Raw genomic sequence first — 25,590 nt, 5'->3', positions numbered from 1 at the left:
CTCTCTCACCTTATAGGTTCTCAATCTCTCTCTCTTTCTCTCTCTCTCTCTCTCACCTGATAGGTTCTCAATCTCTCTCTCTCATTCTCTCACCTAATAGGCTCTCTCTCTCTCTCACTCACTCTCTCTCACCTGATAGGTTCTCAATCTCTCTCTCTCACCTGATAGGTTCTCACACTTGGCGTGCACCCAGTGCTCACAGCGACCGCACTGCATCATCTTGCTGTCGTAGTCGTCGTCATCGTAGCACTTATCACACAGCGGACAGAAGTTACCTAGGCAACACACACACAACCAGCAAAAGTTACCTCGGCAACACACACACACACACACACACACACACACACACACACACACACACACACACACACACACACACACACACACACACACACACACACACACACACACACACACACACACACACACACACAGCGGCAACACATCAACACAGCATCAACACAGATCACCAGGGTTAATGGATATAATTAGCAATGAATTATAGGTCCTGTAGTTCTAATTACACCGTTCTCCAGCCATGGCCGTAGTTCTGTGCTGCCGTTGTGTCTCACCTTTAGCGAAAAGTTTGGCGCAGTCGTGACACAGGGAGAAGTCATGTGACCACTGGGCATCCCACGACTTCCCCGGTTTGGTGGCTCCGCAACTCTTACAGCGCACACACGTGGTGCACACCTGGAAACACACGCACGCACACACACACGTGCGCGCGCACACACGCGCGCACACACACGCACACAGGTTGTTAGTTGTACATCTCTTGCTGTGATTGATTGATTGATTTTTATTTATTTTTAAGACAGGGACAAGGTACAGTAGACATTTACCCTATAGAATAGGGAGAGATGCACTGTACAAGGTTATAGCTAAAACAGCTAATTTCCACCCGCAGTCCCTGGGCAAATAAGAAGGAGAGGACGGGGGAGGTGTGTGTGGAGGGAGGGAGGGGGAGGAGGGGGGTTGCATACCCAGACCCTCTTCTTCTTGGTGGGGGCGGTGGGGTGGTTGGGGGCCAGGCACTCTGGGTGGTAGCTGTTACGACACTTATCACACTCCAGCAGGGGCTGCTGCAGGGGGGGGGAGAGAGAGAGAGAGAGAGAGGGAGAGAGAGAGAGATAGAGAGAGAGAGAGAGAGAGAGAGAGAGAGAGAGGAAGAGGGAGAGAGAGAGAGAGGGGGGGTAGATAGAGAGGAGAGAAAGAAGAGGGGAAGAGAAGAGAGGAAGAGGGAGAGAGGGAGGCCGAGAGGAGGCAGGTTAGAGAGCTGAATATGTTCTTGATGTGTTTTAAATAGACCTGACTTTCTTCTTCTTCTCTCTCCTCAGAGCTCCGTGAGCCTGATGACCTCCTTCCTCTCCTCCTTCCTCTCTTCCTTCCTCTCCTCCCTTGTGGTGAGAGAGAGAGACAGCCGCCACAGCCAGGCTGACCTCAGCAGGGTGGTTATTATGCAGGATGGCTGTTTCCATCAGGCAATGCAGAAGGCATTCACCACCATCCAGGTTTCCAGGCGCTTCAGAAGAAGTAGCTGCTGTGTTCAGCTCTGCATGATCTGAACAGTCCCACTCAGCCACGGACCAAATCACTCAAGAATGAACTAATAACTGGAAAATCTCAAAACAGAACCAACAGAGAATGCATCTACTGCAGTTTGATAATAGTCCCTGTGAAGAGGAGAACCATCATCTTTAACATAGAACCTTCCATCTATATAATCTATGGTGAATCTACCCCCACGGACCCGAGCCACCGGGCGGTCCAGACCCCAGACAGATGATTTGTCGCTGTACTGCTCACCTTGGTCTCCTGGCGCTGGTGGCCACAGGCCTGGCAGAACCGGCAGCCCCTGCAGCACCAGTTCTCTCTCTGTTCCTCTAGAGGGCGCTCTGCCTCCCCCAGGCAGAACAGGTGGAAGGGCTCACAGCACACCTGACAGAACACAAACTGCAGGAGGAGAGGAGAGGAAGAGGTTAAAGTGTGTATATGAGTGTGAGTGGGAAAGTGTGAGTGCGAGTGTGTATGAGTGGGAGCGCGTGTGTGTGTGTCACCTCGACGTTGCCACTGCTGGCACACAGGAAGCAGATGGCGCGCGGCGTGATGGGCGACGTGGTAACGAGGCTGAGCCCGCCCGCCTGCCACACCTTGTCCGGGTCAGCGGCGCGCTGGAAGTCCAGTCGGATGCGGTGCACTCCGTCGCAGGGGCCCCGGGCCCAGGCCCGCCCCCCCGAGGGAGTGCTCTGCCAGTTTAAAGGCCTGCTGCTGGGGGCCAGGGGCCTCTCCCGCTCCTTCTGCCTGGGTCTGGAGGGGGGGGCAGGGGGCAGTGAGCCGGGAGGCGGAGGCTTCTTCTGCTGTTTGGCCTCTGGGGCTGCTGGGACAGATAACAGTGTTACACTGAGCAGAGAAGCTGAGAGATACATAGAACCACCTCAGTGTGATGATCTTCATGGGGGGGAAAGGGAACTGCTGAACGCCTCACGCTCTGAACTCTGCGTTTAGAAAGTAGATGGCCTCCTGAGTAGAATAGATTAGAAGACTGAGTAGAATAGACTACTTTACATTTACTTTTACTGAGACACAAGCAAGGCTCCGAACCGGTTCAAGGAATGGAAACGAAAACCGAAAACGAACGGTATTTTATGAGGAACAGAAACAGGAACGAAAACGAAATGGTCTTTAATTGTTCCAGAACAGAAACGTTCATTTGAAATCTTTAAAACCGGTTAATAACGTTATTTTTTCATTCTTTGTAGTAGGCCTATATAAATTAAATTATTTAAAAAAAGAAGAAAAGATAAAAAAGCTGAGCCGTTTATGGCCGAATAGGCTAAATTAAATGTATTAAATTTGTAGCCTACATCTTGTCCTGTTTTTGTAATGTAGCCTAGGCCCCTAAATCTGTTATTTCACAGTCGGGATCTTAAATGCTTGCTTAGCGAAATGAAGAGATTTAGATATTACAACAACACACTATAGCCTAGTTCATACGTTTATGGTATGGTTAGAGATTATTAGCGTGTGGATACAGTCGTAGCCTATACCATATAGGCCTAGTGCCGTCTGAATAGGCCACGAGTAGGCCTAACGAAGCGCTCCGTTGAATGGCTATAACTTCCAGTCAGGTAAGGGCTTTTTATCGGCCTAGTGATCAAGAGATAGGCCTATTAAATGTTTTGCACTAAATTATATTTATTGTCGTATAGGCATACAAGCCTGGTCTGGTGGATGTCTCTGAAATGTGTATCGCCACAAGAGAATATTTTTATTTATAGAGCACATTTAAAAATGACTGTGGTCGAGCCAAAGTGCTGTACAGGTAGGTGGCAAGACATAAGTTAATACATAATAAATAAATAACATAAAACATTCTAAAACGAAATAAAAACAAATAATAGGCCTACAGGCGCAGAATAAAATAGCTTGCAGCAACAGTACAAGAAAATATTTTTTAAAAGGATGATGAGCTATGATGATGATTTACGATACACCTGCACATAGTTTACGGTGTGGATTAAGGGCATACGGGAATAGGACTAATGTTGAGTATTTCTTGTAAGATAATCAACAAGGCTACACTACAGCACACATCAAGGCTAATATTGTTGGGAATAAGGCCACCACAACCCTAGACTTGTTGATTATACCTTACAAGAAATACTGTAGGCCTATAGAATCTTAATAGGCTAACACCCCCAGAATGATGAACGGAACGTTATTTTTCGTTCTTAACCGGTTCAGGAACGCTATGTTGGTGGCGGAAAACGAGAACGGAAACGTTAAATATGCTGGTTCTGCTCGGAGCGAACCGATTGAAAAATTATTTCGTTATTAAGCCCTGGACACAAGCATTGTTTTTTTAATGTACAAAGAAAGATGTGCTTGGGAATAGAGATAGGCACGGTATGAAAATTTCACATCACAATTATAGTGACCAAAATTATCACGGTTATCAGTATTATCGCGGTATTGTTAAAATGTGCTGAAAATGTAAAAAAATAAAATACTGATACAGACAGTGAAATCTTTTCACCAAGTTTTATATTGAAAATCATAAATAAAATTAGCAACACTTAGCACTTTTTGGTAACACTTTACAATAAGGGTACATTAATAAGCATTAGTTAATGCATTATTGAGCATTAAGTAACAGTTAACTAATGTCTATTAACCATTTACTGTTATTTGTTAACTAAGGTTAACTCACCTAACCATAACTAAGGTATTAATTAACATTAGTAACCTAACCTAACCCTAAATAAGCATTAGTTAACAGTTAACTAATGTTTTTTGTGACCCTTATTGTAAAGTGTGACTCACTTTTTGTTTGAATAAACATTAAAATAATGCGTCTTGGAGACTGCTGCATCAGTCAAAGACAACTTTGACTGATGCTGGACAGTATTTACATATCTTATTTAGTGAGTTTTTCAAAGCGCGGTAATCAAACAGGATTTTAATGTTAATTTTATCGTGATAAATTTAATCAAATTGTATCGCGATAAATTTAATCAAATTGTATCGCGGTTTATCACTATACCGGTTATCGTTACATCTCTACTTGGGAATGGGGAAGAAAGAACTGTGGCAGCGCCCTCAGGTGGCGACTCTGGTACGTGTGACGGACTAATGAACAGACCGACCAGCCAACCAGCGAACACGGGTCCATCCAAGTCCCTGGAGCACAAGAAATCAAAGACTCTAGGATCTGCCCCCCAACAGCAGAGGGTTCTCTGACCTGTGTCTGGGGGGGGTGTGGCCAGGCCCGGCTGCTGCTGCTGCTGGGACTTCCTCTTGGGTTCAGTAGGCGGGAACTTGGGCGGAGCCTCCTTTTTTGGCGGCGCCTGATTGGGCGAGGGCCGCCGCTGCTGCTGAGAGGGGGGCTGGGATTGGGTCAGAGGAGACGGGGAGTTCTGGGATGGAGAGGAGGAAGAGGAGGAGGAGGAAGAACTAGAGGAGGAGGAGGAAGAAGAGGAGGAGGAGGAGGGAGGGGTGGGCTGCTGGGGCTTCTGTCCTTTCTTACTGGCCGTGTTGGGGAGGGCAGGGGTCTGACGGGGCTCCGGGGCGGGGGCAGAGCTAGGGGGCAGGGGGGGCTCTGGCGGGGTTGGGGGGGAGGGCGGGGACGACTGCTGGGATGGCATCTGGCTCGGCTTCTCCTCGCCCGCCTTCGGGGGAGGAGTCTCGCTCTTCCTACGAGGAGGCTCCTCCTTCAGGATGGACGGGGCCGGTTTAAAGCCGGACTCAGTGACTGGCCCTTTCACAAGCCCCTCCTTCTTCTCTGACAGCTTGTTCTTCTTCTTGTCTTTCTTGCCTGGAGGAGGAAACAGAGAGGAGCTTCACTCCACAACTCCACGGGGCGCCACCATGGAGAGAGCAATGGCAGCAAGTGAGGAGGATGGAGAGAGAATTGACAGAGAGAGAGAAGGGGTGGGAGGGAGAGAGAGAGAGAGAGAGAGAGAGGGGGGAGAGAGAGAGAGAGGGAGAGAGAGGGGGAAAGGGAGAGAGCCAGAGAGAGAGGGAGAGAGAGGGAGAGGGAGGGAGAGAGAGAGAGAGAGAGAGAGAGAGAGGGAGATAGATGCTGACCTTTCCCCTGCTTCTGGAGGAACATCTTGGAAGGCATCCACTGGAGGTTCTGACACTTCCTCACCCTGGGGCGAAGAGGAGAGACGTGGTCAAACCAAGGTTATAATAGTTTTGCTTTTTTCATTAGTTTTTATTTTTATATCGTTTTAACTTTTTGTTTTCAATTTCAGTTTAGTTTTGATTAGTTTTAAAGCAGGTTTGCTAGTTTAGTTTCATTTTTATATTTTGAAAATGCTTCGTTTTAGTTTAGTTTTTATTAGTTTTAGTTTTTTTTTCTTCTGCGCTAGCCTCGTGAGACCATCCTGATCTTGTGAGCTCACATTATTTCACTCCGTGTGAAACAAACCATCTGGCGAACGTCAGATTACTTCTGCGCAGGGGCACAGCAAAAAAAATGGAGGATAGATTTCATATCCACCCAAAATACTAGGCTTATGTATGAAATGAAAAAAACTAAAACTAAGGACATTTTCTCAATAATTTTAGTTTATTTTAGTTAGTTTTGTAAACACACAATACAGTTTTAGTTTAGGGATGTGCGCAGCGACTATTTGGTTTGGACTAGACGGTGGTTTTGTAACCGATAACACGACTAAAAAACAGGATTCCCAAGTTTCTACAACAAGTGCTATTTAGAAAGATTTAGCTAAGATGCATGACTATTCTTGATGTTTCCCAACCAATCAGTGGCAGCCAATTTGCACGTGTTGCGCAGGGCTGTCACACTCCTTTGTTTGCCAGTGCAAAACAGTAGTTCAGCCTGTCCTTACAACTTATTACTTAGCAAAGATATCAATGTGATTTATTTTGTTTAATTGAAGAAGAGTAGGCTAGCCTATAGCCTGTAATGTTTCAGTAGGCTAAAACTAGATTTCACATAAAGACCGCGGATGTCAGAGAGGGCAATAACGTTCGAAGGCAAATTTATTCAAACATTGGTCCACAAAGAATGATGCAAATTATAAAGTGAAAGAAATAATAGCCTACTGTGCAAATATAATGTTTTATATGGACCTGCGTGTCTGCAATACAGTTCCTCCATCTTTCTAATCAACATTCAGCGGGAGCCAATTTTCACTCGTTGCGCATCTCGCTCCAAGTATGGTTTGGCTATTTAAAAAACTTTGTGACAGTTGCTTGGATGTATATTAGTATGCATAAACCTATGTTTTGCAAATTTAATGGTCTGCCTCCTTCAGAGTTCAACTCAGCAATTAGGCTGTGAAAGCGAGCGCGCCTCTTGGAATCTAGTCATAGCCTATTGTTGCACAGATTTCCGTCACGTCTTGACTTTCACAAACCAAATGATTAGGCTACATTAATTAATATGAGCACACTTTAGTGGCAATGTGCCGTGCCCCCCATGATCACTGAATAGAATAAGTTAAATGACTATAATATTAAAGACCACGGATGTCAGACGATAGGCTACGTATTATGCGTATAGGCGCCAAATCCGGAGCTCCCATACAAAAGGAACGCAGCATAAACAATAGGGATTGCGCAGATGAATGAATGAGGTGACAAATTATTTAAGTCTTTTTATAAATATTTTTATTTTTATCTAATTCTATTATATTTCGTTTAATCAACTTATTTCTTAAACGACTAGCAAAAGCTGCACCGTTTAGTCGTTTAAACGACTAGTAGCGCACATCCCTATTTTAGCTAGTTATCGTTTTTTGTAGGGCTGCATGATTATGACAAAACATAATAATTGCGATTATTTGCTTAAAAATTGATTAATAATTGAGATTAATATTTAATATACAATTTTAATATATAATAACCAAAATGCTCCCAAATCACGGACGTTGATCCCTTTCTTGTTACTAACTCACTTACCTCGTTTTCGCTCATTTATTCTCTACTCACGGCTGCGGGTACTCTTGTGACACTTTGTGAAATTTGTGAAATTGCTGAGCGCACAGCGCTCTCAGCGGGAATGCATGTGATTGGTCAGACAGCATAAGCGCCTGTGATTCGTCTGTGTAGTCCTAGCACACTCAATTCAAAGCAAAATTATTAATCACATTAATTGCAGGGTGGTTATGGAGGTTATAATCGCGATTACGATTAATTGTGCAGCCCTAGTTTTTTGTAAACTCTACTTTTTATTTTTTATTTCAGTTAACTAAAATGTTTTTTCACACCTAGTTTTCATTTTTTAGTTAGTTTTCGTTAACTATAATAACCTTGGGTCAAACGCACACGCACGCACGCACTCACACACACACGCACACCGACACAAGACTAGTCTGACGTTATCTCACACAGATAAAGCTCAGCCTGGACATCAGAATATTTTGAAACCAGACAGTACAGACCCCCCACCACCAGGACAGGACGCGTCTACGCATTTCGCAATAACGATAACTTTTAATTAGCGATAACACCATTGAGTTTAGGGTTAAGGAAGAACCCTAACCCTCAACTTAACCCTAACCCCTAACCCTACCCCTAACCCTACACCTGACCCTCACCCTAACCCTAAACTTAACCCTAAACTCTATGGTGTTCTTGCTAAACTGGGTTGCGAAAAGTAATCTCGCGGACAGGACAGACCCCCCCATCCCTCACCCCCAGGACAGGACAGACCCCCCCCATCCCCAGGAAAGGACAGGACAGACCCCCCCCCCCAAGCCCCAAGACAGGACAGACCCCCCACCACCCCCAGGACAGGACAGACCCCCCCACACCCAGGACAGGACAGACCCCCCACCACCCCCAGGACAGCACAGGACAGACCCCCACCACCAGGACAGGACAGACACCCCTCACCCCCAGGACAGGACAGACACCCCCACACCCAGGACAGGACAGATCCCCCACCACCCCCAGGACAGCACAGGACAGACCCCCACCACCAGGACAGGACAGACACCCCTCACCCCCAGGACAGGACAGACCCCCCACCACCCCCAGGGACAGGACAGACCCACCCATCCCCAGGACAGGACAGACCGACCCCCACCCCCAGTACAGGACAGACCAATCCACCCCCAGCACAGGACAGACCCACCCCCAGGACAGGACAGACCACCCCCCACCCCCAGGACAGAACCCCCCCCCCCCCTAGGACAGGACAGACCGATCCACCCCCAGGACAGGACAGAGTGATCCACCCCAGTCAGACTCACTTGCAGCACTGCTTCTTGATATTGCGTCCTCCGAACTTGGGCTTGTCCAGACAGTTGGTGCAGACGCCACAGTCCTCGGGCACCTGGCAGCCTGGGCACTGCCCGCAGCGGCGAGACCGACGCCCCTTCCTGGGAGGGGCTTCCTGGAGGGCCTTGTGTCTGGTCACAGGCTTGATGGGTGGGGATTGTGGCTCCGCCTCCTCCGATCCCGCCACTGATGATTTGTCTAGAGAGGCAGGAAGTCCATGGACAGGAGCTGAGTCAGTGTTTTACAGAGACGGACGGTGCAAAACCAACCGATGCTCTGAGCTATCCCAGGGCCCCAGGCTTGGCATAGGCAAGTTTATTTGTATAGCACATGTGTATAGCACATACAAGGCAATTCAAAGAGTTTAACATAAGACATTTAAAGCATCAAGACAAAGTGCAAGAAACATAACAACACATAAAAGGTAATATAAAACGAAATGCAAAAAAGACATTTAAAACTAAATGCAGGAAAAATAAAATACAGGAATAAAAGTTACAGTGCAGTGTACGAATTAATAATTATTTAGTTTAAGAAAAAGCAGCGGCAAAAAGAAAAGTCTTCGGTCGTGATTTAAACGGTTTGTTAGTCTATTGACAGTGGCAAACAGAGCATGTGCATTATTATTGTTTTTGGTGATGATGTCAGAAAAGAAAGACTGCCGTGCATTTCTCAGCTCCAAATTATAAATGTGAAGTCTCTCTTTATAGATGTCATAATGAGCATGGAGATATGTTTTTTGCCCCCTGCGTTCAGATTTTTGACACTCTTATTTCTATTCTGACCAGCGTGGCGTTTCTCCATGGAGATCGTTTCTTACCAGAGACCACCTTCACCTTAATGGGCGCAATGGCATCAATAATATTTGTAATTTTAGAATTTAAATGATCTACAAGCTCATTGACTGATACCCAAGAGAGGGCAGGTGTGGATGAGAAAGCCTGAGTAAATATTTCCCTGGTGTTTTCAGTGATGTACTGGCATAGCATAGCATGGCATAATCAGCTACAGCCCCTGTGTCTCCTCCTGGGGAGCAACTGTGCGTGTTCAGGTGCTTGGCCAGGCTCACTGTGCGTGTTAAGGTGCATGGCCAGGCTCACTGTGCGTGTTCAGGTGCATGGCCAGGCTCACTGTGCGTGTTCAGGTGCATGGCCAGGCTCACTGTGCGTGTTCAGGTGCATGGCCAGGCTTACTGTGCGTGTTCAGGTGCATGGCCAGGCTCACTGCATTAGCTCGTCTGCTAGTTGACTAGTTTTCGCACACAACGGTCCAGATTCACACAGAAGTCCTGGTTCAGGTCCACCTGCCCTCAGTAAGGGCCATGGTCCAGGACCCTGGTTCAGGTCCACCTGCCCTCAGTAAGGACCATGGCCCAGGACCCTGGTTCAGGTCCACCTGCCCTCAGTAAGGGCCATGGCCTAGGACCCTGGTTCAGGTCCACCTGCCCTCAGTAAGGACCATGGCCCAGGACCCTGGTTCAGGTCCACCTGCCTTCAGTAGGGGCCATGGCCCAGGACCCAGACCAATAAAGAGTTAGACCTTCAGTCTAGCTTGGTGGTTTTGATTCTGACCTGGTTCAGTGGTCCTTGATCTGGTTCTAGTTCTAGATCTGGCTTTGGTTCTAGTCTTGGTCTAGTAATAGATCTGGTCCTGGTGTAGTTCTGGTTCTAGTAAAGTTCTCACCATCGTTCCCCATGGAAGACAGGATCTTCTCTCTCTCCTCCCAGGGCAAGGCACTGAGGGTGGGCATGTCGTCAGGGAACACCGCCCGGTTCCGGCCCAGAGCCACCGCTGCGCGCCGACACACGTGTTTGATACGAGGACCGGGGACAGACGTCTCGGACGAGTCACTCTCCTGACCCTGGACACAAACAAACAAACAAACAAACAACGCATCAACAACAGCAGTTGCAGAGGGACACTTCCTCCGACAGCCAAAGTAACATCAAGATCCTTCTGCACCAATCCGTCTCCTTCTGCACCAAACTGTCCATCAATCAAAACCAACAGGTACTCAAGTCAAGTGTGTACAGAGGAACATGTGTGTGTGTGTGTGTGTGTGTGTGTTTGTGTGTGTGTGTGTGTAGAGGACCATGTTAGTGTTTGCTACAGTGGAGCAGAGGGGATCTCAGGTCTACGAGGTACATTACCATCTTCAACGGTGTGGATGTATCTCCACACTGACATCTGAAGCACACACTAGCTTACCTTGGCCATCCAAAGTACACACACACACACGCGCGCACACACACTGACACACAGGCAGTTCCTGTCAGGTTGATCCGAAAGTACTTTCAGAAGCGTCTCTGAGCTTCTAGCTGCATAATGCATGAAGCTGCCAGAATTCCCCAACCCCTATTCTGAGACTATAACCCCCTTTCTGGGACATCCCCTCATAAACGTAACTCCTGGGACTTCCTGCTCTCTGGTTTCAGTCTGCCAACACTGTCACAAATGTTTACGGTTACAATCACGATACCGGAGTCTCTGTTGGTGAGTGTATGAAGAGACATTGAAAATCTGTGTTTGTGTGTTGACCACACAAACCCACATTTGGTCAAACACGGTGTTTGACCAAATGACCAAGGATAACACAACTATAGAAAGATAGAAATATAGAAAGAAAGAGGGGGAAGATGAGGATGATGTTAGAGGAGAGGAAGAAGAGGAGGAGATGGAGAGGAAGGGAGATCTACGTACCTGGGCTTTAGGCTGGTCAGGGGACTTGAGGGACTTGCTCTTCTCGATCTTGAACAGCTGGTCCTTGGCCTTCTTCAGCAGGCCGGCCACTCTCTGGTCAGCCACCGGCTGCTTCTCAGCATGGGCCAGCATGGAACCCAGGGAGGGGGCCGGGGCCTGGGCAGGGGCGCTGGGTTTCTCCCTCTCCTTGTCCCCCAGCTCGGTCTCCGGGCCCTTCTCTGAAGGCCTGCCCTTCTTAGTCAAGCGGCCCTTGGCCAGGGAGGGAGGGGTAGGCGAATGGAGCACGCCCCGGTCTGTGGGAGGAGCCTCGGTGGAGGAGGAGTCCACAGACAGCGGCTTCTTCCTGCCGGGGGTCTTTTTGGGAGCAAGGGATGACAGACACTCATCCGCCTCCCTCCCTTCCACGGAGAACAGGCTGGAGGCGTCTGACGTGGCGCCCTTCCCTCTCTTCTCCCACTCCTTCTTCTCCTCCCTCTTGTTCTCCTTCTCTCGCTCCCTGCTTTTCTCGGGGTCTCTGTCTTTCTCCTTGGGGGCGGGCTCTCTGGAGGCAGAGACGCTCCTCTCCCGGCCCCCCTTCCCCCCTCCTCCTCCCCGTCCGGACTCCTGGGGGCCGGAAGCAAACCGGGGGAAGAGCTGGGAGGAGGAAGAGGAGAGGGAGGAAGAGACTGTGTTGGCGGCTGCTCTCCTTCCGTCCGGGGCTGCGTGGGGGGCTAGGCCCAGGGGCCCGGGCCCGGAGAAGGTGCTGAAGGAGGCGGGTGTTAAGGCACTAGTGGCTAGAGGGTTGGAGGACACCCCCACCCCGGCCCCCGCCACAGGCAGAGAGCTGGACGGGGAGCCCGCCAGCCTGGACAGATCTGAGGGCCTCCTCCCAGCCACCTGGCCCCCGGACTGACTGCTTCGCCTGGTCATGGAGTGCGAGGGGGAGCGCGGCTGGCTGCGCAGGGTAGGCAGGGTGCGCCTCCTCCGGCGTCTGGGAGAGCGCCCGGGGCTGGAAGAGGTCTGGAGGGGGGAGAGGGACCCGGGGCTGCTGCCCGACGACGACTGCAGCGTGACGGACTCGAAGATCCGGGAGTGGGCCTCGCTGGGGGTGAAGCGCGGGGCACGGAGCAGGGGGCTGCGCTTCTGGAGGGGGGGCGCCTCGAACCGCGCCGCCGAGGGATGCTGGTGGTGGTGGTGGTGGAGAGGGGAGAAGAGGCGGGAGCCTGCCCCAGAACCCCCTCCCGGCGCCGGGAAACCCCCCACCGGGGCCGCCCCGGCCCCCCCTCCGGGCATCAGGCCCACGTCCTCGGCCGTCAGGGGCGGGGGGCGGAAGTTGTCGAAGACGGGCTTCCTGATGAGGCCCTCCTTGGCGTACTTGGCTGAGGAGAAGTAGTGCTGCTGGGAGCGGGACAGGGACGTCCAGCGGAAGGTTGGTTCTCTCAGGATGGACCTGCTGGCGCCGCCACCGCGCTTCTCCTGCAGGGAGCCGGGCGCCAGGAAGGTGGGGAGGGGGTGGGGCAGGATCCAGGGAGACTGGGGGTGGTGCTCGCCCGCGTTGGAGGAAGGGGCGGACTGGGGTTGAGGCGGGGTGAGGAGCGGGGGAGGCGGGGGGGAGGAGGAGGAGGAGGCGGCGGAGGACGAGGCCTGCTGGGAGGCGGCCAGGGCGGAGGACGACATCAGGACGCCCGTGGCGGGGCTGATGATGGCCTTCTTCCCTCCGCTGGTCAGGACGCCTCGGCCACGCCCCCCCACGCCGCCGCGGCCCGCCCCCAGGGCACGGCGCCCCCTCCGGCCGCGCTCTGCCGGGACCTCCGGCTCCGAGGGGGGGGAGGGGGGCCGGGAGGCGTGCGCCTCTCCCTGCGGGGACGGGGAGCGGCGGAGGCGGCGGCGCTCGACCACGTCGGTCTCCGACGGGGGGGGCGTGGCCTCCGAGGCCTGGGAGTCGCAGGAGGAGTCGTCCAGGCTGGGGCTGCTGCAGCGCGAGGACTCGGCCGAGGACAGCTGGGACGAGTGCTGGGACAGGGACCCGCAGGACGCCGCGCTGCTGCTGAAACGCCCGTTGGTGGCGCCACCGCCGCCGTTGTTGTTGTTGGCCAGCAGGCCGGGGGCCGGGGGATGGGCGCCGGGGGCGGGGCCGGGGGGAGGAGTAGAAGGAGGAGGGGGAGGAGCGGCGGAGTCGACGGGAGCGGCCCCCGAGTTGGAGGCGGAGGAGGCGGCGGGGGCCGGGGTCGGGGAGGGGGAGGAGTTGGCGGAGGAGGAGGATGGCGGCGGGGGGGGGCGCGGCGGCGGCGGAGGATGGGGGGGCCTCCAGCCTCGCCATCTTCATGTGCGGCGGCGGCGCCCCGAAGCTGCCCTCGTCCTCGATGAAGCGCTTGGGCGTCTTGATGATGCGCAGCGACACGGTGCTGACCACCGGCATGATGAACTGCCGGATGTTCTTCAGCTGCGTCCGCCGCCGCCTGCGGATCCCGCCCTCGCCGCCGCCGCCCCCCCCCCGCCCCCGGCGCCGCCCCCACCTCCTTCTCCAGCAGCTTCTTCTTCTGCGCCCCTTTCTTGGCGCGCTGCAGCAGCTGCTTGGCGATGGTGGCGTCCGTGCGCTTGGAGGGCGGGACGATGCGGATGGGCTTGACGTGGCGGGGGCTCTGGCGGAGGCCGAGGGGCCGGCCCAGCCGCGACGGGGAGGGGGAGGCCGGGGGGGAGGCGGGGGGGGGAGGGGAGCTCGGGGCTCAGGGGGGGTTCCGTGTCTCTATCCTGCAAGGCCTTGTGTTTCCCCTCCTGGCCAGCGGGGGCGGCGGCGGCCTGGGCCTTGAGGCGCTCGGCGGAGGGCGGTCTGCCTCGTCTCCGGCGCGGCGCGGCCGGCGCAGCCACCTTTCTGGCCATGGCCTGGAGGCGGGTCTTGAGCGGGTTGAGCTTGACCTCTCGGAGACGCTTCAGCCTGGTCAGCTTGGGGTCGCGGCCTTTGCCCCCGTCGGGGTCAACTTGCTGTATGGAGCCCAGCAGCGTCCTGTCTCTGTCCTCTTCCTCCTCCTCCTCCCCAGGGGGCCAGCCTCTCTGGGGGGCCGTCGACGCCGGGGGACGGCCCCTCCTCTTCTCCCCGGACCCCGGTGGTCGGCCCGGCAGACGCTTGACCTTCGGCCCCTCCGGGGCCTCCGGCCGGACCTGGCTGGGGGAGGAGGAGGAGGAGGGCGAGGAGGAGGAGGATGGGGGGAGGACGCCCGATGCCGCTTTCTGGGCGGTCAGCGTCCGGGGGGGCCGGCCTCGGGGCTTCTTCTCCTGCCATGGAGGACCTGGGAACGCGCACGCACACGCACACGCGCGCGCACACACACACACACACACACACACACACACACACACACACACACACACACACACACACACACACACACACACACAGCAGGGGCTCAGACAGATGGTCAAATCAATCAAAATGTAAAAAAAATCATGCATGCACCACCAAAAACACACACTGGCTCGCTCGCACGAGCGTGTGTGTGGATGTGCCAGCTCACCTTCCGCGGGCCGTGCGGCTGGACTCTGTATTCTTCTGTGTTCGCTGACTGTTCCAAAACCACCAAACACCTCTTCCTGGAGGAGACAGATCACACAGGTCACTTCCTGCCACAAGACAGATCACACAGGTCACTTCCTGCCACAAGACAGGTGATGCAGGTCACTTCCTGCCACGGCAGGGAGGGCGGGGACCAGTAACCAGTCAGATTGAGACTTGGCCCAGACGTCCTTCTGACTCATCTTCAAACTGAACACACTCATGTACTGACTCCTCTCCAAAGTCCCACCACTGCATAATGATTCTGTGTGCGTGGGTGAGCGAGTGTGTGTGTGTGTATGTGTAGTGTATGTGTGTGTGTGTGTAGAGTGTATGTGTGTGTGGAGAGTGTGTGTGTGCATGTGTGTGTAGAGAGTGTGTGTGTGTGTGTAGAGAGTGTATGTGTGTGTGGAGAGTGTGTGTGTGTGTGTGCATGTGTGTGTAGAGTGTGTTTAATCTCATTCTGTGCTGCTGACTCACTCCTCTCCTCTCTCCATTCCCTCTGCTGTCATGATGAGGTGCCTAAAGACCCCCCCCCCACACACACACACACACACACACAAACACTCCCTCCCTCGCTCGCTCCCACACACGAGCGCAGACACACACACACATGCACACACACTCCCTCACTCCCACACACGAGCGCAGACACACACACTTTCTCTCTCCCACCTACAGAAACTCTCCCTCCCACACGCAGGCAGCATCCTCCATCTGAGAACCACAATATAACCCTAGTCCCCTAACCCTTACCCTCAGAACCGGGTTAGCTAGTCCTAGTCCTAACCCTTACCCTCAGAACCGGGTTAGCTAGTCCTAGTCCTAACCCTTACCCTCAGAACCGGGTTAGCTAGTCCTAGTCCTAACCCTTACCCTCAGAACCGGGTTAGCTAGCCCTAGTCCTAACCCTTACCCTCAGAACCGGGTTAGCTAGCCCTAGTCCTAACCCTCAGAACCGGGTTAGCTAGCCCTAGTCCTACTCCTAACCCAGCAGCTCCAGGAGACGGGCTGCTCTGTCCAGAGAACCGGACAATAAGCTGATTAGTCTCATGCAGGGAGAGCGGTCTCAACCAGCCACATCAAACACACACACACGCACGCACACACACACGCACACACGGAGCATGGACATGGGGTGTGTGTTTCTAATCTTTCAGTCTGTCCTGTAAACACAGGCTTACTATCAGCCCTGCTGCCCCCTTCTGCCCTCCCTGCCCCATCCAGATGCCCTGAGGGCGGGGATCAGCATCTCCAGGTCCCCTCCACTCTGCCAGCCCTTTGTGTGGCCCTCCCTCGTGCAGGGTGTGTGTGTGTGTGTGAGAGAGATGGGGGAGTGGAGGGGGGCATGTCATTTCATCTTTATTTATAGCTGTGAGTCGGGGCTGCAGTCAAAGCGAGTCCCCTTGGACCAGTTTGTGGAGCAGCTGCTGTCTAAGACTGGTGTACACACACACACACACACACACACACACACACACACACATCTCTCGCTCTGCTGTCTAAGACTAGTACACACTCTCTGTCTCTAACTGGTGCACACCACATCATTGACACACACACACACACACCTGGCTTAAGCGCGCGCGCACGCACACACAGTACCCACACAGTGTATACAGACACCTGGCTTAAGCGCGCACGCGCACACACGCTCACATACACACTAATTAGACTGGTGTTTTGGCAGGATCCTAGCAGGGATGGCCTAGTAATCATATCTCATCGATCCAACTTTATTTATCCAGTATACTGTAGAAGAAAGTAATGCAACATTTCCTTCACAATTCCTTCTCCATCAACACGCAGAGGTCCGTATGGGGTCTGTATGGGGTCCGTGCGGGGTCCGTCTAACCCTGTACCGTACCGGGTGTGTGTGGATCCGAGCCAAGCGGTTCTCCCGGTAACGTGACGGAGCCAGGCATGAGCAGAGCCCTGCAGATCACCCAGCACCCCCCCCCCCCCCCCTCCTCCCTGCAGATCACCCAGCGCCCCCCACTCCTCCTCCCTCCCAGGCTGGTAGGTGTTGTTGCAGAGCAGGGGGAGGGGGGCGGAGGAGGGGGGGGCAGCATGGGGCAGCTCCGAGTCGCTGACAGCGTGAGGAGCTCTCAGTGACATCACAGCTCAGGCACTCAGCCCACGGGCGCAAGCCCTCTCACACACACACACACACACTCTCTCTCACACACTCTCTCACACACACACACTCACACACACACACACACACAAGCATGCTCGCACACAGGCGCGAACGCATACACACACACACACACACACAGACACGCTCGCAGGCAGGCACACGCAAACACACCCCTCCCCCCCGTTGACGTCAGGCACACTCGCCCCTCCCCCCGACCCACAAACACCCCCCCTACGTGTGACCGCCACCGCAAGAAATAAACAACACACAACATGAGAGAGAGGGGGGAGAGAGAGACGGAGGAAGGGAGGGAGGGGAGGACAGAGGAGGATGGAGGGAGAGAGAGAGGGAGGTGAGGACAAGAGGATGGAGGGAGAGAGAGAGGGAGGTGAGGACAGAGGAGGATGGAGGGAGAGAGAGAGGGAGGTGGACAGAGGAGGATGGAGGGAGAGAGAGAGGGAGGTGGACAGAGGAGGATGGAGAGAGAGAGGGAGGGGGGGACAAGAGGATGGAGGGAGAGAGAGGGAGGGGAGGACAGAGGAGGATGGAGGGAGAGAGAGAGGGAGGGGAGGACAGAGGAGGATGGAGGGAGAGAGAGAGGGAGGGAAGGACAGAGGAGGAAGGAGGGAGAGAGAAAAGGAGGGGAGGAAAGAGCACGATGCAGAAAGGGAGGGTAGAAGGAAGAGGAGGTGGGAGAGGGATGAGGAAGAAGGGATGAGGAGGGATGAGGAGGGAGGAATGAGGGGGAGGGATGAGGAGGAAGGGATGAGGAGGGAGGGAGGGATGAGGAAGGGATGAGGAGGGATGAGGAGGGAGGGATGAGGACGAGGGAGGGATGAGGGGGAGAGAGGGATGAGGAGGGAGGGATGAGGAGAAGGGAGGGATGAGGAGGGAGCAGCATGTTGACCACATGGTGCAGCAGGCCGGTCTCCAGGGACGACAAGGCGACGCGCGAAGGTTGGGCCTGAACGAACGAACGAACGAACGAACGAACACACACACACACACAGTAGCAGACTAGATCTCTATCCAAACAAGGCGCCCACACACAACCAGCCACACTCTCTCTCTCTCTCTCTCTCTCTCTCTCTCTCTCACACACACACACACACACACACACACACACACACACACAGACACACACACACACGCGCGCGCGTACTACACCCCCCCCACCTTGTTCCAATGGAGAGGGCAGGGGGATAGAGAGATATAGTGGGGGAGGTAGAGAGAGAGAGAGAGGGGGGGATAGAGAGATATAGTGGGGGAGGTAGAGAGAGAGAGAGAGAGAGAGAGGGGGGATAGAGAGATATAGTGGGGGAGGTAGAGAGAGAGAGGGGGGGGGGGTAGAGAGATATAGTGGGGGAGGTAGAGAGAGAGAAAGAGAGGGGGGGGGGATAGAGATATATAGTGGGGGAGGTAGAGAGAGAGAGGGGGGGCGAGAGATATAGTGGGGGAGGTAGAGAGAGAGAGTGAGGGGGGAGATGGAGGGAGAGAGAGAGATGGAAGGAGAGAGAGAGGGGGGGATAGAGAGATATAATGGGGGAGGGAGAGAAAGAGAGGGGGGGCGAGAGATGGAGGGAGAGAGAGAGATGGAAGGAGAAAGAGAGGGGGGAGAGGGGGGAGAGGGGGGGCGAGAGATGGAGGGAGAGAGAGGGGGGAGAGAAGGAGGGAGGGAGAGAGAGAGAGAGAGAGAGAGGCAGGGTGGGGTAGAGGGCAGGTTACTCGTAGTAAACAGTGGTTGATGTAGCTGTAGCCTGTAGGATTAGGGTTAGCCTGTAGTAGAACAGAGCTGGAGGGTAGCAGGCTGGAGGGGGAGAGAGGGAGAGAGAGAGAGAGAGAGAGAGAGAGAGAGAGAGAGAGAGAGAGAGAGAGAAAGAGAGAGAGGGAGTCGGGGGGGGGGGGGAGAGAGAGAGAGAGAGAGAGAGAGAGAGAGAGAGAGGGAGAGAGGGAGAGAGGGAGGGAGAGGAGCAGGCTGGAGGCAGGGTATATGAAGTAGAGAGGTGGAGAGAGGGAGAGGTAGTGTAGTATCCTGGTTTCTATTTTCTATCTTTCCCAGGGGAGGAGAGAGAGTTGAGGAGGAGAAATAGGCTACTGTAGTTGTACATGTCTACTACTCCCCCCGACTCCCTCTCTCTCTCTCCCTCTCTCTCCCCCCGACTCCCTCTCTCTCCCCCCCCCCCCCCCCCCCGACTCCCTCTCTGCTGGTGAACAGCTCTCAGCAGGCTGCTGAATGTCACCTCTGAACAGGCTTCCTGCTGCTGTGTGACACCTGCCCTGGCGTAGCGGTGAGGAGACAGAGCTGCTCAACACAGGAAGTGAGTACAACAAGCAGCAGTATGTTAATATCTGCTCCCTGGGCCTGTCCCCGCGCCGGATGTGGGGACAGTTCTGAACGGCTGTCTCTGTCTTTCTCCGACTCGTTAACCGTCTCCCCCCCTCCCTCCGAGGCGACTGACTGCTGCTTTGTAACTCAAAGAGCTTTCATCTTTGGGCCGAGGTTATTAAGATCACTTCACTGTACGTATGATGAGGAGCACGCACACACGCACACAGCTTTCAGGCAGGCATCACTAGAACCCTTAACCACATGGAGGAAATACTCGCAACCCTATCCAAATCCTAACCCTAGACCCCCACACATAAATACTCCTGACCCTATCCTAACCCTAACCCTAGACCCCCACACAGAAATACTCCTGACCCTATCCTAACCCTAACCCTATACCCCCACACAGAAATACTCCTGACCTTATCCTAACCCTAGACCCCCACATAGAAATACTCCTGACACACATCAGGCTTGTTAGGTTCTCAGCCTCTCTGTATGTTCTTGACAGGTTCTCAGCCTCTCTGTATGTTCTTGTGGTGCAGAGGGGAACTGAGGGCTGGGTTCCATTTCAGAAAGTTGTTCCCTCCTCTTCTCAGGTGTGATAGGAGGATCAGGGCTAGGCCAGGACTGGACAGGGGCCGGACTAAGACAGGGTAGGCTGAGCACGCAGGTCAGAATAGAAAATAAGTCAAGGCTGAAAACTTGTCTTTAGCCTTACCTCAAACCAGGAGGAGGGAGGCTAGTCCTGCTGGGAAATGAACAGTTCCCTCAGACACGTTGAAGTAAATGAGGATGAGAGGGACGGAGGGGAGGGGGCAACTTTCTGGTATGAAACACAGCTCCTCTCCTCTCACAACAGTCTCTGGCTCTCAGCAGTCCCTCCCCATCTGAAACACACGGGTCTATTTCTAACAAGCCCCCCTCTGCTGAGCTGCCCAGGAACATGCCTGCCTGCCCGGCCGAATGGCCTCTTCCAGGAACCTGTGTGATGATGATGATGACATCATCCTGTAGTATGCCCTTCTGATGTCACATTCCTCCTCCAAGCCCACAAGCGTGTGAGTCATCATAGGCCGCCTGACGCTAGGTGGCTAGAGATCTAGGAAAACAAATCAATGAGGGTTAGCCTGGGAGGAAGCTCTGTCAGCTAGCCTGATGGTGTCACACCAAAATGTTGGTATGTTTCTAGTGGAAGAGAGACCCCAAGCTGAGACCTGCAGGCAGCACAGCTAACCAGGCAGCACAGCTAACCAGGCAGCACAGCTAGGCAGGCAGCATACAGCTAGCCAGGGAGCACAGCTAGCCAGGAAGCACACAGCTAACCAGGCAGCACAGCTAGCCAGGCAGCATACAGCTAGCCAGGCAGCACAGCTAACCAGGCAGCACACATTTAGCCAGGCAGCACACAGCTAACCAGGCAGCACACAGCTAACCAGGCAGCACACAGCTAGCCAGGCAGCACACAGCTAACCAGGCAGCACACAGCTAGCCAGGCAGCACACAGCTAACCAGCACCTGGTCCTAGAGAGGGAGATGCAGGCTAGTGGTGTTGCTGTTGACTGATGGCTCACGTTTCAAAACCTCCCACATACAGAGACAGGAAAGCCCTGGACCTAGAGAACCCAAGACACAGACAGGCAGGGAGGGACAGAGAGAGACAGGCAGGCAGGGACAGAGAGAAAACCGCAGGGTGGGACTGATAGATACAGACAAGGACAGACACAGACAAGGACAGAGAGAGACAGGCAGACAGTAATGCAGAGAGACAGGGACAGAGACACAGAAAGACAAGCAGGAGCAAAGGGAGACAGACAGGGACAGTGAGACACAGACAGGCCGGATCAGAGAGAAGCTAATGGGAGGGAGGGAGGGAGGGAGGGAGAGAGGGAGAGAGAGACAGGCAGGGACAGGAAGAGACAGGCAGGGACAAGGAGAGACGGGCGGGGACAGGGAGAGATAGACAGGGAAAGGGAGAGAGAGACAGGCAGGCCAGCTCATACCACAGACTTCCTCAAAACAAAGGCTGAGGATGACACGCCTTCTGTGAGGTGCAATAAGGGACATAAAGTCTCTGTGTGTGGGGGGGTGGGCACACACACAGTTGTCGCCTTTCTCTCAGGCGGAGGTGAAAGCCCTTTGCCCGCCAGTGGTAGCTCAGGCTGGGAGGGCCTGTGACTAATCCCCCCCCTGCCCCCCGCCTGCCCCCCGGGGGAGGGAGGTTCCCCCCCAGCCTTTGATGCCTCTGCCTGCGCTCTCCCAGCCGCATGCACTTTAGGAGGGGTTGAATAGAGGAAGACACAAAGCTTCCTCCTCCCATCCACACGCTGTCTGGGGGAGGGGGAGGGAGGAGGTGGGGAGGGGGATCCATGTAAATTGGCCAGACACCTGCTAGACTAGGGTCCTTCCACTCAAACACACCAGTTATGCAAGCCCAGTGGGGCAGAGCCGAGCCGGGCCCCCGGTAGTCCATTCAGCTGCCTGCACGTCTGTATGAGCGATTAGCTAAATGCTGGACTTAATCTGGGAGCAGTCAGGAGCAGGGCTGGAGGGCTGGCCAGGGACCCCAGCAGGAGAATGAGGTGGAGGAGGGCTGGCCAGGGACCCCGGCAGGAGAATGAGGTGGAGGAGGGCTGGCCAGGGACCCCGGCAGGAGAATGAGGTGGAGGAGGGCTGGCCAGGGACCCCGGCAGGAGAATGAGGTGGAGGAGGGCTGGCCAGGGACCCCGGCAGGAGAATGAGGTGGAGGAAGGCTGTCGTTTCTCCTAAAAGTCAACACTGACAGTGATGAGGCCCGGACACTAAACACAAATACCACAGTTTGGCTGGAAACCAGGAAGATGGATTTTCAACATGCAGCAGCAAATGCCTCTATTTGGACAACAACAGCATACAAGACCCCTTTTGAGCCCTCCCAATAGGCTTCCCTAATCTATTCCAAAGTGGCAGCTGTCAGAAGAAAAGTTGCTCTCTGCCTCAGACAGAGCTCTGTGTGTGTGTGTGTGTGGAGGAGGAGCAGTGTCCGGCTGCAGGCTGGTCCGTGGGCCCAGCAGGCTACAGTGAGCCAGAACAATCCCTCAATCGCTCTGCAGGCCAGACCGGACCAGGCCAGGCGCAACTTCCCTTCTCAATAGAACCACCATGCTGTGTCCCTCCATCCCTGAGCTGGGACATCTGCCCTGCTGTCCCTCCACAGAGGAGGAGCAGAGCAGATCTAAAGCTGCTCCTCTCCCCTCACTCCTGTGTCTGAGGCCGTGGGACACACTCACTTTACACTATACTTCTACTACCACAGCCTACCATATGGCTTAATGCACTGCTTACATTCTCATGTCTAGAAGTCGACAGGGCAATATTATACTTGAATCCCTGTAGGATGTAAATTGAACATGATATAAGCCGAGACTGACACTGTCTCAATGTACTAGAGACCGCTGGGGAGGCCGGAAGGAACGTTGCATAAACGCATGTAACCTAATGCGGACCAATCAAAGATCAAAACACGATAGAACACTCTGTACTGTGCAGCCGTTTAGCGGGACGGACGCTTCAATACATCTTGAAATAGAACACAATAAACAAAGCGTAAAACCATGTTTACAATCAGTGGGTATTTCACATTAACATCCATGACCGATTCGTGGTAAACGCGCACGATCCACTCCCACTGCAACGGACGCGTGCTCATCATGGGGAGGAAGATGGTAGTTCGCTAAAGCGAACACACCCCCACATCACAAGGTCCGTCAAGAGCCTCGTTGTTATTGTAGCCTTGCGAGCACTCTGTCAAGTACCACACTCCTACAATGCAATAATACTAGCAAAACGCACTCATGCACTCGGATGAAAAGCCCTTTAGACCTAGTTACATCTTGTTCAGGCAAACGCGGTTCTGGCACAGGTCTTCCGCAAGTAGCCACAGCGATTCCGACATTATTTTGATACTACGCACTGTGTTGAGAGGGTGAAAACATGTCCACCTCCCATTTTCCTAGTATGCATCAGCAAGAGCTCCCGTAGCTAGCGTGGCGTAGTGCGTAGCATGGTAGCAATAATAGCTAGCTTGGGTACACACTGGCAGTGCAATCACAACTACAAAGCTTGGGGAGCTGCTGGCTGGCTTATTATTGGAGTAGTCAAAAAACAAGTCCATGCAGTCTTCCTGCCAGTTAAGATTAATACTTTCGGCTACTGCAGGCACAGAAATTGGCATTGGGATGTTAGCTAGCTAGCAGCTGCTGGAAAGCTAACACGTTATAGCTAGTCAGCAGGCGGGCGCTATATTGCTGAAGAAGCCTGTTAGAAGACAGTCGACACCTGGCAGTGGCAGCTAGCTGCTCCTTGGCTTGGCTAAAGCAATAAGCACTTCAAATAAATTATAACGGTTGATCGCTATATATATATATACACATACACACACACTTTACCCTAGTAGTTAGCGTTAAGCAAATTCAACAGATTTAAATCAAGAGAATAGTTATCGGCACAAGTGCGGACCACACAAGTGTGTTTTCTTGCAGATCCGCTAGCTAACTGTTAGCTACATGTTTTGTTTTCAAGCATCGCCAACTAGGGGTCCTGCTGGATACCAAATGACACCAGACACACACCAACGTTAGTGCTAGCTAGCCAGCCAAAATAGCTAGTGCTAGGAACAAACTAACTAGCGTTAACTGATATTTATGAACTAGCTTTTCCAACTAGACGAGTCGACCCAGTCATCTCTGCACCTTGCCCAGTACAACGGACCCTCAAAACAAGGCTCTCGGAAACCTTTCCACTTTTGACATGTTGGGGAGACCCCTAGCTAGCCATCTCAACGAACCAACCATGATATCCCTCAAAACTAACTTGGCTAACGTTAAGATAAATGCGAATAAGTTATCGTTATCACATGATAAATGTGATCGTTAAGACTCCCACTGTTAACTAATGTTAGCTAGCTATCTGAAATTGCTAGCCTAACTATCTAGTGCTAGCTAACGGCGTTAGCTAGTACTTTCTTACAAATCCTTAGGAAGCTAACGCTCGCTAGCTAACGTTAGCTGCACGAGAATCATTTTGATTGGCTTGATGAATGCATCTAGACTAGCTAAAGGCCAGCGAGCTATCTAACAAGCTTGCTAGCCAAGTTAGCTAGCTAGCTCCTAAAAGTTGTCTGGTACTAGATAGATAGCCATCCAGATAGCAAGTTCACTTCTCAAGCTGGCAGCAGGAGACGTCAAACTCTTCGAGATGCGGCTACGCTAGCTAGCTCTCGTGTTAACCAACTTACAGCAAGAGGTGGTAACCTTATGTTAACGTTACTGACTAGTCATCTGCCTCTAGCAGGCTGGTCCTTTGCTTACCTCCCCACTGCTGGAACCACTCGACTCCCCCAAAACATCCCGAAATTTCTGCAGGTTGCTACCGATGGCAGAGGACACTTGTAACGCAGCATCAAACCCAGGTCCGAGCCCGGTCGTGTTAGGGTGAGTCCCCGTGCCCGGTCGGAGGGAGGCAGTGACCCGAATTCGGCCCGCTCTCCTCCCGGTGCCCGAATTGCTGCTCCCTCCGGGCCGAGCGGGGAACCGCCACCGACAGCTGTGCGCCATTTTACACTCTGCCTGCCTGCTCTCCGATCAGACAAGTCAGTGGGCGGACACCTAAACCAGCATCACACACACACATCCTCTACTCTCCAATGGATGAAAATGCCATTATGCATGTTACAGGGTTGAAATCGCGATGCCCCGACAATGCATTCTCCAGCAGTGTTCCTATCCAGACCGAGTGGCTGGATGTAAAACATGTTCCAGGGCTTTACCCCGGGAAAAGTGCCTCAGTCAAACCGCCAGTGTTACTGCTGTGAACGGCCTATGCATTCAACGAACTACCACAGCCAGTTCCCAGAACCTGCTCAGGAACCGGAGGCATGATGAACTTTCTGAATCAGATTAAATACACGCATTACACACATAATCAAATTATCTTTATTAAGTCTACTAGAATAAGAACAGGATGCAAGCAAGGATCTTGGTGTAAGTTTCGCTGATACGATCACGACATCACTCACCTGGACTCAAACTTCCAGCATTGCCTGATTAAACAGAGAAAACAGGTGTGAAGGCAGGGTTTACCAGTTTTAATAATCTC

The 25,590-nt window shown here is 53.2% G+C and overlaps 1 protein-coding gene across 1 annotated transcript in view; it reads right to left on the bottom strand.

Annotated features, from left to right (window-relative positions):
* kmt2a (lysine (K)-specific methyltransferase 2A) overlaps nucleotides 1–25,049 on the bottom strand; it is a gene marked incomplete at its 5' end in the record, with an annotated part of 50,800 nt that extends 25,751 nt beyond the window's left edge. The window contains 16 exon segments of the mRNA XM_084453975.1: nucleotides 162–275; nucleotides 573–693; nucleotides 987–1,085; nucleotides 1,810–1,956; nucleotides 2,061–2,377; nucleotides 4,745–5,317; nucleotides 5,590–5,654; nucleotides 8,730–8,955; nucleotides 10,441–10,618; nucleotides 11,458–13,545; nucleotides 13,711–13,738; nucleotides 13,740–13,939; nucleotides 13,941–14,145; nucleotides 14,147–14,723; nucleotides 14,949–15,024; nucleotides 24,804–25,049. Of these exon segments, the coding sequence (XP_084310101.1) occupies nucleotides 162–275; nucleotides 573–693; nucleotides 987–1,085; nucleotides 1,810–1,956; nucleotides 2,061–2,377; nucleotides 4,745–5,317; nucleotides 5,590–5,654; nucleotides 8,730–8,955; nucleotides 10,441–10,618; nucleotides 11,458–13,545; nucleotides 13,711–13,738; nucleotides 13,740–13,939; nucleotides 13,941–14,145; nucleotides 14,147–14,723; nucleotides 14,949–15,024; nucleotides 24,804–25,049 (5,260 nt within the window).
* Nucleotides 25,050–25,590: the final 541 nt, after the last annotated feature.

This window comes from Borostomias antarcticus (assembly GCF_949987555.1).
Source record: "Borostomias antarcticus genome assembly, chromosome: 1".
NCBI classification, from domain to species: domain Eukaryota; kingdom Metazoa; phylum Chordata; class Actinopteri; order Stomiiformes; family Stomiidae; genus Borostomias; species Borostomias antarcticus.
This window is presented reverse-complemented; position numbering and strand designations above follow the sequence as displayed.